This window comes from Macaca nemestrina, chromosome X, assembly GCF_043159975.1.
Source record: "Macaca nemestrina isolate mMacNem1 chromosome X, mMacNem.hap1, whole genome shotgun sequence".
NCBI lineage: Eukaryota > Metazoa > Chordata > Mammalia > Primates > Cercopithecidae > Macaca > Macaca nemestrina.
The window spans coordinates 141180418-141201456 of record NC_092145.1 but is presented as its reverse complement, the minus strand read 5'-3'; the positions used below and the strand labels follow the sequence as shown (position 1 = coordinate 141201456).

The window sequence follows — 21039 nt, the reverse complement described above, 5'->3', positions numbered from 1 at the left end:
TAATCCTTTGCCCATTTTTTAATTGGGTATTTGTCTTTTTATTATTGAGTTGTAAGAATCCTCTATATATTGTGGATAGAAGTTCCTTATCAGATACGTGATTTGCAAGTATCTTCTTCCATTCTGTGAGCTGTCTTTTCACTTTCTTGAGGGTGTCCTTGGCAGCACATCACAAGCCATTTTGACACGTGCAGGATAGGACTTATAAAGCATTTCAGCTTCTTTTCACGCTTCAGTACTAATACAATCCACCTCCCACCCCCAAAGAAAGCAGAAACTATCTGTATAAATCCATGAAGAAATCCTGCCCTCATTCCAGCCCTGGCAGAAATCACAAGCAGCTTCCATATGTATCCTTGTCTGTGGTCAATGAATGGAAACTGGGTTCTGAGGAAATCTGTGAGAACACACAGACCAGGCTGGGAAGCAGGAAAGTCCAGAAAAACTCTCCACACCTTTGTTCTAAGACATTTTTTGTATGATGCTATAAAAGGACACATGTGTTCTTTGTAACCTTGTAATGCATAATAATAGTAATTTTCCTAATATATCTGTTCATCTGGAATTATTCCAGGGACTGCCACAGCCTTCAGAAGGGCAAAGATGCCCACTTAAAATCCCTTGCCAGCATCTTGCTGTTGTCCCCATCACAATCTTCCCAAATTCCTCTCAGCTCTCACTGGGGCCCTGCTGATCGAGTGAGACCCACAGGAGCTGTGAATTCTGGCTTGAATAAGATCTTCCTCTAAATACAAACCCTGCTGAGTAAATGCTGAGAACGCAGCATTTACCCAGCTAAAGAGCACCTTCCCCGAAGTTAGGACACACAGCCCACCTTCTCATTGTGTGTAGCAATTTGCACACCTGAAGCATGCCCTGGCCCCTTCCCCCAATGCCCTTCCTACCTCCCCTAGCCCCACTGAGAAGAAAATTGCAAAATGCTGGATTGGTTTCTTCTGTTTAATTGAACAACTGTCTTGTTCTTACCTTTGCCTTGCCGCTTACTAAATACATGTCCTGGAAACAACTTTGTCCTAATGTAGAGGTATCATGGAAAGTTCTTCCATATATTTATTTATTTATTTATTTTTGAGGCAGGGTCTTGCTTTGTCACCCAGGCAGGAGTGCAGTGGTGCGATCACAGCTCATTGCAGCCTCAACGTCCTGTGCTCAAACAATCCTCCCACCTCATTTTTTGATGTTTTTGTAGAGATGATGTCTCAGTATGTTGCACAGACTGGTCTCCAACTCCTGGGCTCAAGCAATCCTCCCGCCTTGGATCTCAAAGTGTTGGGATTACAGACATGAGCCACCATGCCTGACCTCTTCCATATATTTAGAGGAAATCCCTTTGTGACTGCTACCCGCTATTTTTTTTTTTTTCACACAGGGCCTTGCTCTGTTGCCCAGGCTGGAGTGCAGTGGTGTGATCATGGCTTACTGCAGCCTTGACCTTCTGGGCTCAAGCAATCCTCCTGCCTCAGTCTCCCAAGTACCTGGGACTACAGGTGTATGCCACCATACCTGGCTAATTGCTTTTGTAGAGATGGGGTCTTGCTATGTTGGCCAGGTTGGTCTCTAACTCTTGGGCTCAAGCAGTCCTCCCACCTCCGCCTCCCATAGTGCTGGGATTACAGGTGTGAGCTACTGTACCTGGCCACACCCACTGACTCCAATTTAATTCTTCTTCCACATGGCAACTATCCAAGAATTCCCCTTAAGTCTTCTCTTTTGCAGGTGATACCCCATGTCCCAGGCCCTTCAGTCATTTCTCCATGGCATCATTTCCAGACTACTCTCCACCCTGATGGTCCTCTTCTAGGGGATTCCATATTTGTCTCTATTGTTTTGTGTATGTAAAAGACTTTTAAAATTAAAATGTTTTCTTCTGAGATAATTGTAGATTCACATGCAATAAGAAATCAGAGACATCTAGTGTACCCTTGACCCAGTTTGCCCCAATGTTAACATCTTGTTGTACACTATCATAACCAAGACATTGACCTTGATACAATCAAAATACAAAATGGCAGGGTACAGTGGCTCACAGCTGTAATCCTAGCACTTTGGAAGGCCGAGATGGGCAGATCATCTGATCAAGACTCCATCTCAAACAAACAAACAAAAAGTTATGTCAATGGAATCATACAATATGTAACATTTTGAAATTCTTTTCTCATTCAGCCTCATTCCTTGGAATTCATCCAAGTTGTTGCATGTATCCATAGTCCATTCCATTTATTGCCGAGTACTATTCCATGGCATGGATATACCACAGTTTCTTTAACCATTCACCATTTGAAGGACATCTGGGTTGTTTCCAGTTTTTGCCTATTATAAGTAAAGCTGCTATAAACTTTCATGTACTAGTTTTTGTTGTTGTTGTTTCTTTGAGATGGAGTCTCGCTCTGTCACCCAGGCTGGAGTGCAGTGGTGTGATCTCGGCTCACTGCAACCTCCACCTCCCAGGTTCAAGCAATTCTCCTGCCTCAGCCTCCCGAGTAGCTGGGACTACAGATGCGTGCCACCGCGCCTGGCTAATTTTTGTATTTTTGTACAGACGGGGTTTTACCATGTTGGCCAGGCTGGTCTCAAACTCCTGGTCTCAAGTGACCTGCCCGCCTCGGCCTCCCAAAGTGCTGGGATTACAGGCATGAGCCACCATGCCTGCACCCACTCTTTTTTTTTTTTTTTGAGACAGAGTCTCACTCTGTCACCCAGGCTGGAGTGCAATCTCAGTTCACTTCAACCTCCACCTCCCAGGTTCAAGTGATTCTCGTGCCTCAGCCACTGTTTAGCTGGGACTACAGACACCCATCACCACACCCTGCTAATTTTTGTATTTTTAGTAGAGATGGGGTTTTGCCATGTTGCCCAGACTGGTCTTGAACTCCTGGCCTCAAGTCATCTGCCAGCCTCAGCCTCCTAAAGTGTTGAGATTGCAGGCTTGAGCCACCATGCCCAGCCATCTTGTGCCCATTTTCTAGTTGGATTTTTTTTTAAACTCTTTAGTTTTGTGTGTTCTTTGTATACTCTAGATCCTTTGGTGGATATGTGGTTTGCAAATATTTTCTCCCAGTCTGTAGCTTGTCTTCTCATCCTCTTAACAAGAACTGTCACAGACAGAGCAAAAGTTTTTAATCTTGATGAGGTCCAATTTATCAATTTTTTCCATTTATGGATTGTGCTTTTGGTTCCACATTTTAAAATTTTTTGTGTAGCACTAGGGCCTGAAGATTTTTGCCTATGTTTCGTTCTAAAAAATTTTATAGTTTCACTTTTACATGTAAGTCCATGATCCATTTTGGGGTAATTTTTGTATAAGATGTGAGATTTAGGTTGAGGTTTACTTTTTTGCCTGTGGATGTTCAAGTGCTTCAGCACCATTTGATGGAAAGCTTGTCCTTCCTTCACTGAATTGCTCCTTTGTCAAAACTCAGTTGTGCATGTGTATGAGTCTCTTTCTGGGTTCTCTATTGCATTGACCTATCAGTCTGTCCCACCACCATTACCACACTGTCTTCATTAGTGAAGCTATATAGTAGCTCTTAATACTGGGTAGAAGGATTCCTCCTTTACTTTTCTTTTCCAGGATTGTTTTAGCTATACTTGCATCTAGGTTCATGAGAAATATCGATCTGTAATTTTATTTTCATTTTTTTGGTACTGCCTCTGCCTTGTTTGGATATCAGGGTAATACTAGCCTCATAAAATAGCTTGGAAACTATTCTGTTATCTTCTATCTTCTGGAAGAGATTGTGTAAAATTGGTGTCACTTCTTCAAATGTTTGGTAGAATTCTCCAGTGAGGTCATTGAGACTTGGAGATTTCCTTTTCAGGGTGTTTTAGTTTTTTCTAATAGTTATATAACTATTCAGATTGTCTATTCTATCTTGGTTGAGTTTTGGCCTATGTTTTTCCATATACATTTCAGAATAGGCTTGCCTATGTCTACAAAAAACGTTTCTAGGATTTTGATAGGAATTATATTAAATCTAATAGATCAATTCAGAGAGAATGAACATCTTTATTATGTTGAATCTTCCAAATTATGAGCATTGTATGACTCTCCATTTATTTAGATGTTATTTGATTTCTTTCATTAGAATTTTAATTTTCAGCATACAGATCCTGTACATGTTTTGTCAAATTTATACCCAAGAATTAAATTTTCTTTAGCATGATTGTAAATGGTATGATGCTTAATTTCAGGCTTCACATGTTCATTGTTAGTATGTGGAAATGCAACTTTTTGTATGAATTTGTATTACACAACCTTGCTGAGCTTACTTATTAGTTCAAGAGATTTTTGTTTCCTTGAAATTTTCTATGTAGACAATCATGTAATCTTCAAGGGAGAGTTTTTTTTCTCTCTCTCTCTCTTTTTTTTTTTTTTTTTTTTTTTTTTTTGTTGTTGTTGCCTTATTACTGTGGCTAGAACTTGCAGTACTATGTTGAAAAAGAGCAGTGAGAGTGGGCATCCTTGCCTAGTCCCTGATCTTAGGGGAAAAACATTCAGGTCTTTTACTCTAAGGATGATGTTAGCTGTAAGTTTTTTGTAGGTGTTGTTCCCTCTGTTCCTAATTCGCTGAGAGCTTTTATTGTGCATGGGTATTTCATTTTTTTGCAAATGCTTTTTATGTATCAATTGATATGACCATATGATTTTTCTTCTTTAGCCTGTTGATACGGTGGATTACACTGATTTTCAAATGTTGAGCCAACCTTGCATTCTTGGAATAAATCCCACTTAGTTGTGATGTGTCCTTTTTTTTACATATTGCTGAATGTGATATGCTAATATTTTATTGACAATATTTGCATCTAGGTTCATGAGAAATATCGATCTGTAGTTTTGTTTTCATTTTTTTTTGGTATTGCCTTTGCCTTGTTTGTATATTGGGGTAATACTAGCCTCATAAAATAGCTTGGGAACTATTCTGTTGTCTTCCCTCTTCTGGAAGAGATTGGGTAAAATTGGTGTCACTTCTTTTTTTTTTTTTTTTTTTTTTTTTTTTTTTTTTTTTTTTTTTTTTTTTGAGACGGAGTCTCGCTCTGCCGCCCAGGCTGGAGTGCAGTGGCCGGATCTCAGCTCACTGCAAGCTCCGCCTCCCGGGTTCACGCCATTCTCCTGCCTCAGCCTCCCGAGTAGTTGGGACTACAGGCGCCCGCCACCGCGCCCGGCTAGTTTTTTGTATTTTTTAGTAGAGACGGGGTTTCACCGTGTTAGCCAGGATGGTCTCGATCTCCTGACCTCGTGATCCACCCGTCTCGGCCTCCCAAAGTGCTGGGATTACAGGCTTGAGCCACCACGCCCGGCAGTGTCACTTCTTCAAATGTTTGGTATAATTCTCCAGTGAGGTCATTGAGACTTCGAGATTTTTCAGAGTGTTTTAATTACAAATTCAATGTTTTCTAATGGTTGTATAACTATTCAGATTGTCTATTCTATCTTGGTGAAGTTTTGGTAGTTTGTGGTTTTCAAGGAATTGATCCATTTGTTCCAAGATGTTGATGTCATAAAGATGTCCAAGATGTCATAAAGTTGTTCTTGTTTACTATACTTTTAATGGCTCTAGGGTCTGTAGTGATATCTGTTTCATTCTTGATTTGGTGATTTGTGCCTTCTCTCTTTTTATCTTTTTCAGTTTTGCTATCTATCCAACTAAATGTAAATATTCAAGTCTACCGATGAGCCCATCAATGATAGCCTTCATTTCAGTTACTGTTTTTTATTTCTAGCCATTTGATTCTTATAGTTCCCATCTCTGCTGAAATTACCTATCTGATTTTGCATGATGTCTACTTAGGTTGTGAGAGACTTTAACATAGTAATCAGGCTGGTCATGGTGACTCACACCTGTAATCACAGCACTTTGGGAGGCTGAGGCAGGCGGATTGCTTGAGCTCAGGAGCTCGAGACCAGCCTGGGCAACATGGCAAAACCCCATCTCTACAAAAAATATAAAGAATTAGCTGGCTGTAGTGATGCATTCCTGTAGTCCCAGCTACTTGGGAGGCTGAGGCAGGCACATCACCTGAGGTCAGGAGTTTGAGACTAGCCTGGCCAACATGGTGAAACCCTGTCTCTACTAAAAATAAAAAAATAAAAATAAAAATAAAAAATTAGCCAGGCATGATGGCACGCGCCTTTAGTCCCAGCTACTCGGGAGGCTGAGGCAGGAGAATTGCTTGAACCTAGGAGGCAGAGATTGCAGTGAGCTGAGATCAGGTAATTGCACTCCAGCCTGGGTGACAGAGCAAGACTTCGTCTAAAAATAAATAAAACGCAATAAAATTATCTCTGATACTTTAATAGCAGTGCCATATCTAAGTCTGAATCTGATCACTTCTTTGCCTCTTCAGAATGCTTTTTCTTTCCTTTTGGCATGTCTTGTAATTTTTTGTTGAAAGTTGGACATTGTATATAGGGCAGTAGATACTATGATAATAAACCTTTAGTGTGAGACTTTATATTGATCTGGCCGGGAGTTGGGCTGTGTTGAGATTTGCTTTCCTATGAACATTACAAACTTCAGATTCCTCTAGTGATCTTTTTTTGTCCCCCACCCCTCTTGGCTTTGGGACTTCCCTTTGTGCTGCTCCCCAAAGTCTGTCTCTTGCAGTCCTCCCTGCTGTTGTTATTCCCGGAGGCTTGTTAGCATGCTGGTAGGGGGATGGATTCCGTAATATTCTAAGCTTCAGTCTTTGGAGTACACAGTGGGCTTGTGCCTCGGGTGTAACCTTCACATGGTTTCTGTTTCTCCTCCAGGGATAGAGCTCTCTCCCATTCCCTTCTCCCAGCTGCAGTGGGTATCTATGAGTGTTTTCAGTCTATAGACTTGAAGCCCTTTTCTCTGAAGATTGAATTGTTTTTAGTTGAGATGAAGAGCTAGAGTTGAGTGCAGTTTCCTCCCCTAGTTGCAACGGTAATTCACCAGGGCCCTCGGACCATGTCTTTCCCCATGCAGAATAGCCTTTTGTTCCTTAAGGGAGAAGGATCTGAGTAGATTTCTCAGTAGTTCCTGAGCCAGTACCATGAGTTTTTTTTCTGGCCAGATGGGGTTTCACCATGTTGGCTGGTCTCAAACTCCTGACCTCAGGCAATCCTCCTGCCTCGGCCTCCCAAAATGCCGGGATTACAGGCGTGAGCCACCGTGCCTGGCCTGGCCTAAACATTTTTAAGACATGGAAGATTCATTGGTGGGACTTTCATCGACAGGCCCATCCTCAGCATGTGAAGTGTCCTCAATTACCCCGAAAGTTGTCACCCTCAGCTGTACTGTTTTGTCTTCCTCATCACTCCACCCAGATTCTCAGCACCACATGCATCCCTATTAAAGCAGATATCAGTTCTACCTTCAGGCCTAAAGCTTCCTCTGAGAATTCCTCTCTCAATTCATGTCCTTCTCCTCCTTCCAGATGTACTTCCAAGAAAACTGCCGTGATTGATTGAGAACAAAGAGCATTTTCTGAGAGCTACCTTGGGACGACAGCAGGGAGTTGAGCAGGCATTTCATACAGGTGTCCGTTTACTCCCTATTCATCTATTTCCCTTTGGCATTCAAGGGCAGAGCTTCAGCCCCAGCCAAATTCTTGATTTTCTCAGATTGAGTCTAGGAAATATTCATGATGCTTGAAAAGAATCTGCTGTATGTCTCCTAAGACATCTCTGTTTTCTTCTTCTTCTTCTTCTTCTTTTTTTTTTTGTTTTTGTTTTGAGACAGGGTTTCACTCCAGTCACCCAGGCTTGGGTGCAGTGGCACACTCACAGCTCACTGCAACCTCCACCTCCCAGATTCAAGCAATTCTTGTGCCTCAGCCTCCCACATAGCTGGGATTAAAGGCGTGCACCACCACACCCAACTAATTTTTTGTATTTTAGTAGAGACAGAGTTTTACCATGTTGGCCAGGCTGGTCTCGAACTCCTGAGCTCAGGCAATCTGCCCACCTTGGCCTTCCAAAGTGTTGAGATTATAGGCATGAGTCACCTCGCCTGGCCAGACATCTCTGTTTTTCTCTGGGGGGAAATAACCTTGGAAATGTTATTGATTTCTTCATATTTTTTCGTTTGGTTTCAGGATGGCTTTCATCAGCTGGGTTAGTTTAAAAATTGGTTTGTAAATCCCTTAAAACTTTGATTTTTATTTATTTTTTTGAGAGAGAGTGTCACTCTGTTACCAGGCTGGAGTGCAGTGGCGTGATCTTGGCTCGCTGCAACCTCCCCTTCCCGGGTTCAAGCGATTCTCCTGCCTCAGCCTCCCGAGTAGCTGGGACAACAGGCGTGAGCCACCACGCCCAGCTAATTTTTTTTTTTTTTTTTTTTTTGTATTTGTAGTAGAGACAGGATTTCACCATGTTGGCCAGGATGGTCTCCATCTCTTTGACCTCGTGATCCGCCCACCTCGGCCTTCCAAAGTGCTGGGATTACAGGCATAAGCCATTGCGCCCGGCACTTTTTTTTTTTTTTTTGAGATGGAGTTTTGCTCTTGTTGCCCAGGCTGGAGTGCAATGGCATGATCTTGGCTCACTGCAACCTCCGCCTCCCGGGTTCAAGCGATTCTCCTGTCTCAGCCTCCTGAGTAGCTGGCATTACAGGCGACTGCTGCCACGTCCAGCTAATTTTTGGTATTTTTAGTAGAGATGGGGTTTCACCATGTTGGCCAGGCTGGTCTCGAACTCCTGGCCTCTGGTGATCTGCCCGCCTCGGCCTCCCAAAGTGCTGGAATTATAGGTGTGAGCCACCACGCCTGGCCTTTTTTTTTTTTTTTCTTTTTTAAATTAATAGAAGCTATAATGAAAATTTGCATTTCCAGGGCACCTTCCCATCAAAGAGCTCAAAGCTTGCTAACAAATCTTAGCTTTCTGGAGAACTGGTAATATTCTATGGGGTGGGTGGGAACAGGGAGCATTCAAGAGTAAAATGACATTGTTACATAATTATCTGCATAATTTAATTAAACTTGTTGCCACTTAAAGAGAACGGCTCCATGAAGCTGGTTTGCCAGGAATTCAGTTTATTTGTTTTTTTTCTTTGTCCTCAGAAAATTCTAGCTACAACCTACTACATCACCTTGTTCTGTTGTTTGGTTGAAATAAGTTATCACCTATTGCTCCAACAAGAAAAAAGGAGAGCCCATTTTATTGGGAATTCCAAATTCACAAACACGATGAGCACGCTGTCATTTGTGGAAAGGGCCTGCCCCGACAGCCGCTTCAATTTGGGATCAATTCAAAAGACATGAAATAGGCCGGGCACGGTGGCTCACGCCTGTAATCCCAGCACTTTGGGAGGTCGAGGTGGGTGGATCACCTGAGGTCAGGAGTTTGAGACCAGCCTGGCCAACATGGTGAAACCCCATCTCTACTAAAAATACAAAAATTAGCTGGGCATGGTGGCGGGCGCCTGTACCCCTAGCTACTTGAGAGGCTGAGGTGGGAGAATCACTTGAACCCGGGAGGTGGAGATTGCAGTGAGCTGAGATCGCACCACTGCGCTCCAGCCTGGGCGACAGAGTGAGACTCCACCTCAAAAAAAAAAAAAAAGAAAAAGAAAAAAAGGTGGTGGTGGGGGGGCATAAAGTAAAACCATCACGTGGAAACCTGTACCAACTTCATGGATTCTTCTCAGTTGCATGGGCTGCCTCTGCTCCACATGTTGGGAACCAAGCCTTGGTGACCCTAGGAACAAGACTAGGAGTGACAGGAAAAGTTCATCCTCTTAAGAGACCTGATCCTTGCCTGTCCTTACACCACTGATATTTATTTCTGGCTTGGCCATTGTGCTCCTTCACTCATGCTAATTTTGGGCACAGCATCTTCTTCCCTGGGCTTAGGTCCTAAGTGCCAAGGCTTCCCTCTGTCGGATGCCACAATCAGTCATGCTGAATGCCGGTCACCCACGCATGCGTGCTTTGTTACAGTTCTCATTTGTACAAAACCAAAGAGGGAAGCTTTCATCAAGCCCCCTTGGTGCCAAAACATCTCGATATTAATTTGTGCTAAAATAACTAGAGGACTAAAACCTAATCTCATACCACAAAAAGGGGACCATGATGACCTCGCATTACAATACCAAGGCCTTTGTGGGACCTGGGAATTATTTTTATACACCGTGGCGACTTTGAGCAATAAATTACACATCCTGCAGTTTTCCCATCAAGGAACGGGCTATGAAAGAAAATCCTGCCACTAATAAGCAAAGACACGTGTGAGGACACATACAGGATGTCCTTATGGAAGAAAGCAAATCATGTACTTGAGCATGGCACCTAGAGGACTGTGTGTGAATAAAAGTGGCTTGGCCGGGTGCAGTGGCTCATGCCTGTAATCCCAGCACTTTGGGAGGCCGAGACGGGCAGATCACCTGAGTCAGGAGTTTGAGACCAGCCTGGCCAACAGGGCAAAACCCCGTCTCTCCTAAAAATACAAAAATTAGCTAGGCGCGGTGGCAGGCGCCTGTAATCCCAGCTACTGGGGAGGCTGAGGCAGGAGAATCACTTGAGCCCAGGAGGTGGAGGTTGCAGTGAGCAGAGATCACACCATCACACTCCAGCCTGGGTGACAGAGACCCCGTCTCAAAAAAGAAAAAAGGCCTTACACAGTTATTTGAATAATGATGACTTCAAAATTTTTACACTAAAAAGAATTTATACCTAACTGGCATTTTCTGATTAGATATGAGTATAAAACTGAACAATTTAAAAAATAGAATTCACAGGCACAGATTTCACAGATTATTTCTGTTCACTTGGGAAGGATGGGGGGAGGCACTATATTCCATGTCTTCTAAGGATATTTCTACCAGAGAAATCAAATTGTATAAAGTGGAGAAAAATGGTATTCCAAAAAAAAAAAAAAATCATTCCTCTTGGACCATGACAACTTTGAACAAAACTATTCTCACAAAATTTCATTTTAATCATCTTCTTTACAAAGCACAATACTTAAGACTTTTCTAAATACAACTTTATAAAATGAAGCAAAAAAATAATCTCCATAGATGCCTGGTCGAGTCCATGCTGAATGCAAAATAATTTTTTTTTTTCCAAAAGTGATACTTCCAAGCTTTTCAACATTCTCGATGGGTCCATTTTGTAAAGAGTAAAGATGGTGGCTGTTTGGGTAGCGGCTCGTCCAGTTCCTTGACGCAGAATCCTCTTGCTGGGTAGCCCGAGGGGCAGCAGTGACGCTGTACATACCAACTTCTCCTTCCCGAATCACTTCTCCCTCTCCTCATACAAAGGAAGCCAATGGCCTCTATGAGGGGGAAGACATCAGCTCTCTACATTCCATGTTGCCAGTGCCCCATGAGGGTGTTCCAACCGCTCAATTTAATCAACAATCCTACTCTGTATACACGTTATATAAAACTATATAATTAGGGATTTTCATAAGTAGATGAGAAATTTGAACATCGAAGAATCCAATCTGCATTCTTAGATCATTAGGTGGTGGGGAATCTCTGGAATCTTCAAGTTTAATGCAGAAATGCTTAAAACTGTCAAGGGGTACAGGGATATTTTACGCTGCTCTTGGGAACTTGGCACTCCTGACTCCAAGCACACTGAACCCAAGGCTGCTGAAAAGGCAATATATCCAGGGATGGGAATGGAGGGTGTGAGGTTTCCTTCCTTATACACTCCCTTCCCTTAACTGTGCCCCCACCCAGGAAGACCGAGGTGTTTGGGCTCAAGTAAATACTTGGAGGGAAATAACAGCCTCAGGTAGCAAGGATGAGCACATAGGCAAGAGGAAGGCAGGGGGAGGGAGGGAAGAAGAGAAAGGAAGAGACATTTATTTGTAATACTATCAATGACCAATAATGTGATTTTTTTGCATCACTTCTTCAGTATCATTAACTCTCATTCTTTGTGGCTGTGCAAATCTATTAATGTTTAGTAGTTTCACTATTAAACTCAGGAAATAGACAAAGCAGCTTTCGAGAAACACATCCAACATCTTCAGGGGCCATTAAGGGACCACCCCCTCCACCCCCTACCCCTGAACAGTCTCGCAATACAGTAGGCTCCTCATTTTCAGCTAAGGATGAGAAAACAGTTACATAGTCTAAGGCTGAACTGTTCATGTACTACAAAGATAAAGCGGACAGGCAAACATCAGTTTCCTTGGAAAATAAAAAGCAACTCCATAAATGCAAGAAAGTTCCAATGGCTACACTTCAACATGACCCTCCTCCCATTCTCTTGGATCTGAGGAAGGGGTTACAAGTGAGCAAGGCAAATGACATTATGTGAATACAGTTTAAACGATAACACACACGGGTTACCCAGTGCAGGAAATAATACAACTTTCCCCCCCTTGTTTTCATTTGCATTTTACTTTTATTTATTTTTGCTTTAATAATGCATATTCTGTTCACGCAAAAGGTGCAAAGGACAGAAAGCAGGGGTTTAACTTGGCTGATGAAAAATCAAGCAGGGATGACATTTCTAGTTTCATGAACAACCTAAGACTAGGAGAAATATAAAAGTCACAGCTGGTACCACAGAGCACGCCCAACTTCACAGCTGTCTCCTCTTAGGACCTTTGGCTAGGGTGAGAGAAGCTTTGAAGACAGTGGCCTCTAGTGGACTTGGATAAGTGGCAGATTTTTTTTTTTAATTTTAATTTTTTAATTTTTTTGAATCATGGTAGCTGCATCACAAAAGCTCCAATCAAGAGGGTGGTAAAAAGAAGGCACAGATCATTGCAAATACCAGATTTTCTCTTTCTCTTTTTGTAAATATACCATCATATATAAGCTAAAATTTCTCTTAGGGTGGTGGGGTTTGCTGGCAGGGGAAGGGGCAGGTTGAACCTACAATTGCATATGTAATAGAATCCTAATGGGGGACAAAGAGCGAGGCAGCCCTCAGCCTGAAGCAAAAGAAAAGGACACTCGCTTCTGACTACGTGTAGCACAAACACTAGGGAAGTCTGTGACAAAACACGATTAAAAAATCATAAAATTATAAAGCTTGTAAACGAATAATCTGAAATTACATTTTATTAATGGAAAATATCATCAAAATAGTACCACTATGGACTAAACTGCCTGAGTTTTCATTTCGCATTGAGATCTCAGAGTAGAAAAGCCTTTAGCACAATTTTGCTCTGTGTAAGTCACAACGAGTGCCAGCCCCAGGACTAAACCCTGGGGAAGATTCTCCTCTTGGATGGAATTTGTGTTGTGCTATCAAGACTTTTGTGCTAATCTTTCAAACAGGGACATTTTGAGGCAAACCTTTAATCTTTTGGCACAAGATTATTTTGGCTGGGGCAGAAAATTTGAGTCTCGGACTCAGGATGAATAATGTGACATTTCATTGATCAAGTATTCATTTTGATTGTAGAGCTTTCTTTATGTCATTCACTTCCATCTAGAAAGAGAAAAATAAGAATAGAACAAAGTAATAATGAATCGGCTGGTTTTATAGAAGCTGGAAGATTATAAACCTGGTCGACTGAAAGAAAACTATCTACCTGACAATTTTAAAGGTGACATGACATCGGAATGGACAATCAATAGCAATGCCAGAAGTGACATCAACACAGAACAGGCACACAGACACAAGGCACTAGGAAATGGTGAACATTTTGACTCTCAGGCTGCCAGGCTGCAAAGTTTGTCAAAAGCAGCAGTAATTCCAGTTTCCTAGCCAGAGGGTAGAGCAGGCGGTCCTATCAGGCCGGGCCATCTGGCAGTGTTGGAAGGCAGCTGTGGTTGGCTCAAGGGGGTGTCTGTCAGTACCCCCAAAATGATGGCAAGCAGCTACCTATCCTTTGTTAAGCAACATGGGCCCCCATCACCACAAGGGCACCAACTGGATGAAAGCTGAAAGTCTACCTTCGGTCAATCAGAACTCCCACGCATTCTCTGCCATTTGGTAATGGCAGTGTTGAATCAGAAGCTACAGGGGACAGAGCTCTAATGCCCTGGCAGGACAGAAATGGCCATTAGTGAGAAATCAAGAGCAAATGCCCCTGAACGTGGACAACTGTGACCCCTGGAGCCCTAGTGACCACATATAATGAGGCCTCTTGGAAATGGAGGTGGGGGAGGGGCTTTTCGCAGAGGAGATGTTTAAGATAAATTCCAGGCCAGTTGCCGTGGCTCACACCTGTAATCCCAGCACTTTGGGAGGCTGAGGCAGGCAGATCACCTGAGGTCAGGAGCTCGAGACCATCCTGGCTAACACGGTGAAACCCCATCTCTACTAAAAATACAAAAAATTAGCCGGGTGTAGTGGCATGTGCCTGTAGTCCCAGCTAATTGGGAGTCCGAGGCAGGAGAATCACTTGAACCCGGGAGGCGGAGGTTGCAGTGAGCCAAGATCGCACCAGTGCACTCCAGCCTGGGTGACAGAGCGATACTCTGTCTCAAAAAGAAAAAAAAAAAAAAAAAAAAAAAGATAAATTCCAAATGAGAAACCCAATTTGGGGCACATTTCCTAATGTTTCCCTTCCCCAAGACTTCCTGGGGAAATGATATGTAGTAAGCCTATACGAGTCTAAGAAAATGGTCACAGGAAATGTATCCAGATGTGCAGAGAGGTGACAATCATTTATTTTTGAAATAAAAGCCCTGACTCTGTCCTGCCCCACTGAGCCTAGGACTCACAGGCAACAGAACCCAAAGGGACTCACCTGCAACCGAAGCCGGATTTTCTTCTCTTCATCCAACTCAGACAATAACTGTTTAATCTCTCGTCTGAAAAGCAAATGGCAATGAAATTAACCAAAATCCCAGACTTCCCTCATCAGAGATCAGAAACCTATTATCACTACAAAATCCATCTGATCCTTTTTCACAAAGAAACTGTGGACAAAACATCATTATTTTTTTTGCATTGTTACTGCTTAAAATTTGTTTCAGGCAGAAAGGCTTGCCATTATTCTGGGGCCCCTAAAATATGTAGCCAGCAGCTGGTGGTTGTGGAAGTGACCTTTGAAATCCCTTAGTCCAAACTTCTCCCAAAAGGAGAAGATGGGGAAACTGAGGCTCGGCGTGGTGGCCTGACTTGCCCAATGACTAGATTTCACGTAACCTGTCAGAATATGACAGGTTCATATTCTGTCATCTTCCCCATAACCACTCCTTTATTACACAATCACTGGGCTTTAAATGTACTTATTATAATTTTTTTTTTTTTTTTGAGACAAGGTCTTGCTCTATTGTTCAGGCTGAAGTGCAGTGGCACGATCACAGCTCACTGCAGCCTCAACCTCCCAAACTCAAGCGATCCTCCCACCTCAGCCTCCTGAGTAGTTAGGACTACAAGCGCACACCACTGTGCCAGGCCAATTTTTAAAATTATTTTTGTAGAGATGGGGGGTCTCACTATGTTGTCCAGGCTGGTCTTGAACTCCTGAGCTCTAGCAATCCTCCTGCCTTGGCCTCCCAAAGTGCTAGGATTACAGACATGAACCACTAAGCCTGGCTCTTCATTTTTATTGCAGATGTTTTTACCACTCCATATATATATTTCCTTTATTTTATTTATTTATTTTTATTATTATTAATTTTTGAGATGGAGTCTCACTCTGTCGCCCAGGCTGGAGTTCAGTGGGGTGATCTTGGCTCACTGCAAGCTCCGCCTCCTGGGTTCAAGTGATTCTCCTGCCTCAGCTTCCCAAGTAGCTGTGATTACAGGCATGCATCACCATGCCTGGCTAATTTTTGTATTTTTAGTAGAGATGGGGTTTCACCATGTTGGCCAGGCTGGTCTCGAACCCCTGACCTCAGGTGATCTGCCCGCCTCAGCCTCCCAAAGTGCTAGGATTACAGGTGTGAGCCACCACGCCTGGCCTATTTCCTTTATTTTCAACAGGGTTTTTAATTGCTAAAAGGTTACTGGTATGTTTTCATGGATTCTCACAAAATCCTACACAGTAAGTCCCAAAAACTTGGGGGTAAAATAATTGGAGTAATGGTATGGCAATCATGTCTTAGAGAAACTGGCATGACTTAGGATCCATGGCCTAATGCCCTTTCTAACATTAAAAATAATGAAGTGTACAACACTAACCATCCCACAAAGTCAGGGCTCTATACTTAGGACACTGCAAGCATCCAAACACTGGGCAGAGAGCTGTCCTCCATTTTAAGGTATCGAGTACTCCATTTTACATGCATATTTTCACAGACTGGATGGAAAATCAAGAAACAAAGATGGCTGACACACCACAGTAAAATAAGGTGGAAGTTATATTGCATTTTCTCACTTCGGATGAGCACCATGATAGTCCCTATCTCTGGGGCAGTGTCCCAGCTCTGCTGTCAACATACTGGGTTTATATCACAACTGATGTGAACCAGTTGTGATTCATTACTGTATTTATTTAAGCACACATTATGCACCCATATCTCAGTGGGTACTACTTAGGGATTAGGAAGGAAGAAGGTGAGACTCCAGGCAAATGTTCCAACCCCAGGAGACTGGCAGGCAAAGCCTCAAGCAGTCCAGCTGTGGGCAGTTAACTGGGGAAAGCGGTCCAAAGAAAGTCACTAAGTCTTGAACTAGTGAAATGAAAATTAGTGTTAAGTCTATGAGGAGGAAGAAAGACAGGGGAATTGACAGAGAAAAGCCAGGGAAAAGCAGGGAGGTGAGAACCAGCTTATTTGGGGATAAGGAGAGCTGGCGTGGACTTGAGTTGAAGGCTAACAGGAAAGTGGCATGAAAGCTAACATGAGAGACTAGTAGGGATCCACTGACCCTGGGCACAAAGGCCAGACTGATGTAGGCAGCAAAAGGCAGGACTTGGAAGAGAGGCCACTGTGGGGTGTTGATTCAAGAGATTTTGGCCGGGGAAAGACAATTCCCACCAACCATTTGCAGGCTTCACAGTGGGGGAGAAACACGGTGTGGCAGCCCCGAAGCACAGGCCATTTCAGACGTTGCAGGCACCTCTCAGACGGTCCAAAGGGCTAAAGCCCTGAATTCAAGCCAGTCTGATACCATGATGGTTCTGTTCAGAAGGCAAGAACCAATGCTCTGGGGTGTCCTGGGGCCTCTGAGATGTCCTGTCTGGGCAAGGGAAACAGGTAACCTGGACATGGATGGGGCCTTTGGGTACCCAAATGAGTAACCTCCAGAGCCAGATAGGAGCTAGGGACTTTAAGGGGTTAGAGGTAGCCTGGCTGGCCCCAGGATTCCCTCTCAAGTAGCATCCTGCCAGTCCTGTATATTAATCTGATGGATCTCTTCCAGGCTGGGGTAAGTCCAAGAGGCTTCAATTCCATATGGCACCTCCCAGCCTGAGTGGTACAGAACCTGCTTAGAGCCACATTGCTCAAAGCGAATTCCATGGAACCCTCATCCTAGGATGCTCTAGAAAAAAAAGGTTCTATGATTAAACAGGTGTGGGACACCTTGCATATGCTATCCTCTCCATCCTCCCAATGCAAAGGGAAGGCTCTGAAGAGCCCTTCAGAAAAGAAATTAACTTTGCTTAACCCAGTTATTCCCGCAAAGTAACCATAAAACACATTAGGGCCCTCTAGCCACGTAGAAGGAGGCAGGTGACAGGGCTTCTGCTGGCCCCAGACTGGCAGAGGGCTTCGTCGCTGTAAGTCTCTGGTTGCACCTCCTGTCACCACCCCAGGCACCTCCAATCCAAGAAGACCAGCCGCCTGGGGATGCGCTGACCTCACCAGGCTGCCCCGTGTGACCAGGAATCTACATGATGTTCTCGCTGCTGCAGTAGTGTGCTCTTAGCAATCATAAATCATTGTTCAAAATCCTACCCGGGAAATAACTCTTTGAGATGCCTCCCCTGATCCTCTCAAGAAACAGCCAACTGATCCCTAAAATCCTCGAACCTCAGTTTACTCAGAGCAGTGCCTCCCTACCTTTTTTTTTTTTTTTTTTGAGATGGAGTCTCGCTCTGTCACCCAGGCTGGAGTGCCGTGGCACAATCTCGGCTCACTGCAACCTCCGCCTCCTGGGTTAAAGCAATTCTTCTGCCTCAGTCTCCCAAGTGGCTGGGATTACAGGCGCACGCCAGCATGCCCAAGTAATTTTTTTGTATTTTTAGTAGAGATAGGGTTTTGCCATGTTGGCCAGGCTAGTCTCAAACTCCTGACCTCAGGTGGTTCACCTGACTTGGCCTCCCAAAGTGCTGGGATTACAGACATGAGCCACTGTGCCCATTCTCTACTTCTAATCCTCCTATGGGCTTTGTCATTGCAACCACATCCTGGATGATATTGATGTATGATACTTATTTTTGTGTCCAGGTCTTTCTCCTCGTCTAAGTGCTCTTTGAGGATTAGAGATGTGGTGAGAGTGTGTGTGCAGCCATGCGTGGAGAAAGACCCGCCCCGCCCCGCCCTGCCCACTGCAGTCTCATGGTGAGAACATCTTACTCAATGTAAAATCTTGGGCTTCAAGATTCCCTACATCTTCTTCATACATTACCGGTACCTCAATGCAGGCCAACTGCTTCATCTGGCAGCTAAGTGAAGAAACTGCCATTTTTCTGTTGCAAGAGGAAAAGCTAGCTGTTGAGCTTATTTAAGAAGTGGTTCATGTACATACCGTGTTTTATGGGGGATTTAAATGCTTTTCTTGTTAGCAGTCTGCTGAGAGCATCAGTCCCTGCAATGGACTCATCCTTCTATGCCCCGTGGCCAGCCTGTGCCCTTCCTGCACACAGTAAGTCCAGCAAAAACATGCAGCGTAATTTAAGTATAAATTGAGACTCTCGGGGTCTACACGCACTCCCACCACTGCTGCCACCATCACCGGGGAGACCAGGCCCGCTGTCCAAGGCAGGCTGGGATCCATGCTTTCAGAACTAGGTGCTGGCCTGGCGGAGAGCAACCTGGGTGACAGCCGCCAAGAGTCCCCGGACACTCACTTCTGCTGGTCCTTCATGGTCTCGATGATGCTCCTCAGCTCGCGGACCTGTGTCCTTAGCTCCTCCACGGCCGCCTGGCTGCTGGCCGCAGGCTCCATCTTTGGTTTTCCTTCCGTGCCGAACAGAGAAGGGGAGTTGGCTCTGTGTCCAGCTGTTCCCAAAGAGGATGACAGCGGGGAGGGCACTGCCGAGGACAGAGGGGCTGGCCCACTGCCACCTGCTGCCATGGTCCCCGGCTTGGGCAGCAGGGATGCTTTGTTGTCAGACACCTGTGACGAGGGAAGGCAGGGAGGGTTCAGGGCTGGGGATTTGTGTGTTGTGTCTTTGTCCTGGTTAGTCAAACTCTCTGTTAACACCACTGTCCCTGCCTCTCTCCACACACTCCATTCACTTGTTCCTTCATCCACAAGCCACCAAGGGCCTGCTTGGTACAGGCATTTCCCCCTTACTCACATGCCGCCTTCTATGTATTTTAAATGTGACCTTCTTTCTGGACAGAGAGTTTCTGACTGGTTCAATATACACATCGAGATGCCCAGCGACTTGCCAGGCACCACAAACTCTGAAGTGAACAAGACATTGAAGCATTCTCCTGGTCTCCAGGGAGCTCCGAACCCAGTGGGGCGCAGACAGACAGACAGACCAACGCACTGCGATGGGGGGATGACTGCACAGAGGGAGGTGAGCATACAGAGCCCCAGAAACACAGAGAAGGGGCCAGCCATCCAGATGGGCAGGCATCGCAAGCAGGTGCTGACAGTCTTGTCTTGGAGGAGGACCAAGAAGTAGCCAGAGGAAAGGAGAGGCACTTAGAGAAACAAGCTGCAGTGGGAGGGAACACGCCAGGCAAAGGTCTAGAGACCGCAGAGCAAAATGCATTGGTGGGAAGTACTGCTAGAGCGTCAGAGGGGGCAAGAGAGGGCCTTGGGGGCAGAGCTAAGGCTGGGAGGTATAAGCAGCTGGGCGAAAGGGTGAGAGGAGGGCACACCATGCTGAGGACCATGCTGGCTGCAGAAGGGCCTAAGGGTTGGCAGATCTGGAGCTGGAGAGAACTGCTGGGAGAGTCTTACACAACGTAAGCTAGAAGTGGTCAGGGTTTGACCCAGGCAGTGGTTAGGAGGATAGACACAAGACAACTTTGAGTGATGTAGTGAAGGCAGGCACAGCCGACATAGAGCGCCAGGCATTGTTCCCAGTGCTGGGGGCAGGAGTGGGCCAGAAGGATGGAGTCCCTGCCCTCATAGAACAGATGCCTTGTGAGCAGGGAGATGTGGTCCTGGACAGGATGCAGAGGGTGGAGGAGGAAGGACAGATCAGGGACCACGGGTGCAGTGGACACACCAGGCATCAAGGTTGTACCTTTCATGGGAGAAACAGCAGGTTGAAGAGTCAGATAATGAATTCTGTTTTTGACACATTGGATTTTAGGAGCCCTTAGTGACTGAGAAAGAGGAGGAGGAGAGGGGATGAAGCAGAAGAGAGGCCTAGAGGAGAGTCCAGAAGGATCGAAGTGGTTGCATGCGTGGGTGAAGGGTGCTGAGAGGAAAACTGGGTGGAGTCCACTTGGTGGAGCCAGGGAGACAGAAACCTGCTCGTGGCAGATGAGCACCTGGATGGGAGGCGAAGGTGTGGCCTGCAAGTTTAGGACTCTCTTTCCAGAAACTTGTTTGAGGCAGGAAGACAGGAGAGAGGGAGCATGCTCATGCGGAAGCCTCAGGGAGAGGGGGGATCAGGGAAGGGTTCCGTTCACTTTCCAGGACTGGGAGACCCTAAGCTGCACAATACGCTGAGAGAAAGAGCCAGCGAAGGCCAGGCTGAAGATGGAGGAGACTGGCGGGAGAGGCCTGACGGAGAAAGAGTGTCCTGAGGAGGCCAGGAGGGCCCAGGAAGGACAGTCATGGGTGAGAGAGAAGAGGGGTGCCCAGTAGGCCCCTGGGGGAGAAGGCACCAACAAGGGAGCTGGGAGGCAGGTGGCAAGGAGGGAAAAGAGTGGGACAGGATGTTGGGAGGCGGGGAGGATAAGCAGCAGGGCAGAAGTAGAGGCTGGTGGTGAAGCTTGGCAACACGGCCGCGAGACTCCCTCCAGCAGCAGGTACCCAGCAGGCCACCCCAGCACAGGAGCCAAAAGGGGCTTGGCTGGCATGGTGAGGAGGCAGAGTCTGGATTCAGGCTGT

At 45.1% G+C, this 21039-nt stretch overlaps 1 protein-coding gene across 17 annotated transcripts in view; it reads right to left on the bottom strand.

Moving 5' to 3' along the window:
- Nucleotides 1-10899: 10899 nt before the first annotated feature.
- LOC105478200 (SH3 domain containing kinase binding protein 1) overlaps nt 10900-21039 on the bottom strand; it is a 362161-nt gene continuing 352021 nt past the window's right edge. For 13 of the 17 annotated variants that reach the window (XM_071088621.1, XM_011735293.2, XM_024791660.2 and 10 more), the window contains 3 exons: nt 18866-19134; nt 14651-14714; nt 10900-13383 (listed from right to left, as the gene is read on the bottom strand). In XM_071088621.1, the coding sequence (XP_070944722.1) occupies nt 13342-13383; nt 14651-14714; nt 18866-19134 (375 nt within the window). In that variant the 3' untranslated portion in view covers nt 10900-13341. The remainder of the gene's footprint in view (nt 13384-14650; nt 14715-18865; nt 19135-21039) is intronic. The other 4 variants (XM_071088620.1, XM_011735296.3, XM_011735302.2 and 1 more) reach the window with 1 other exon arrangement.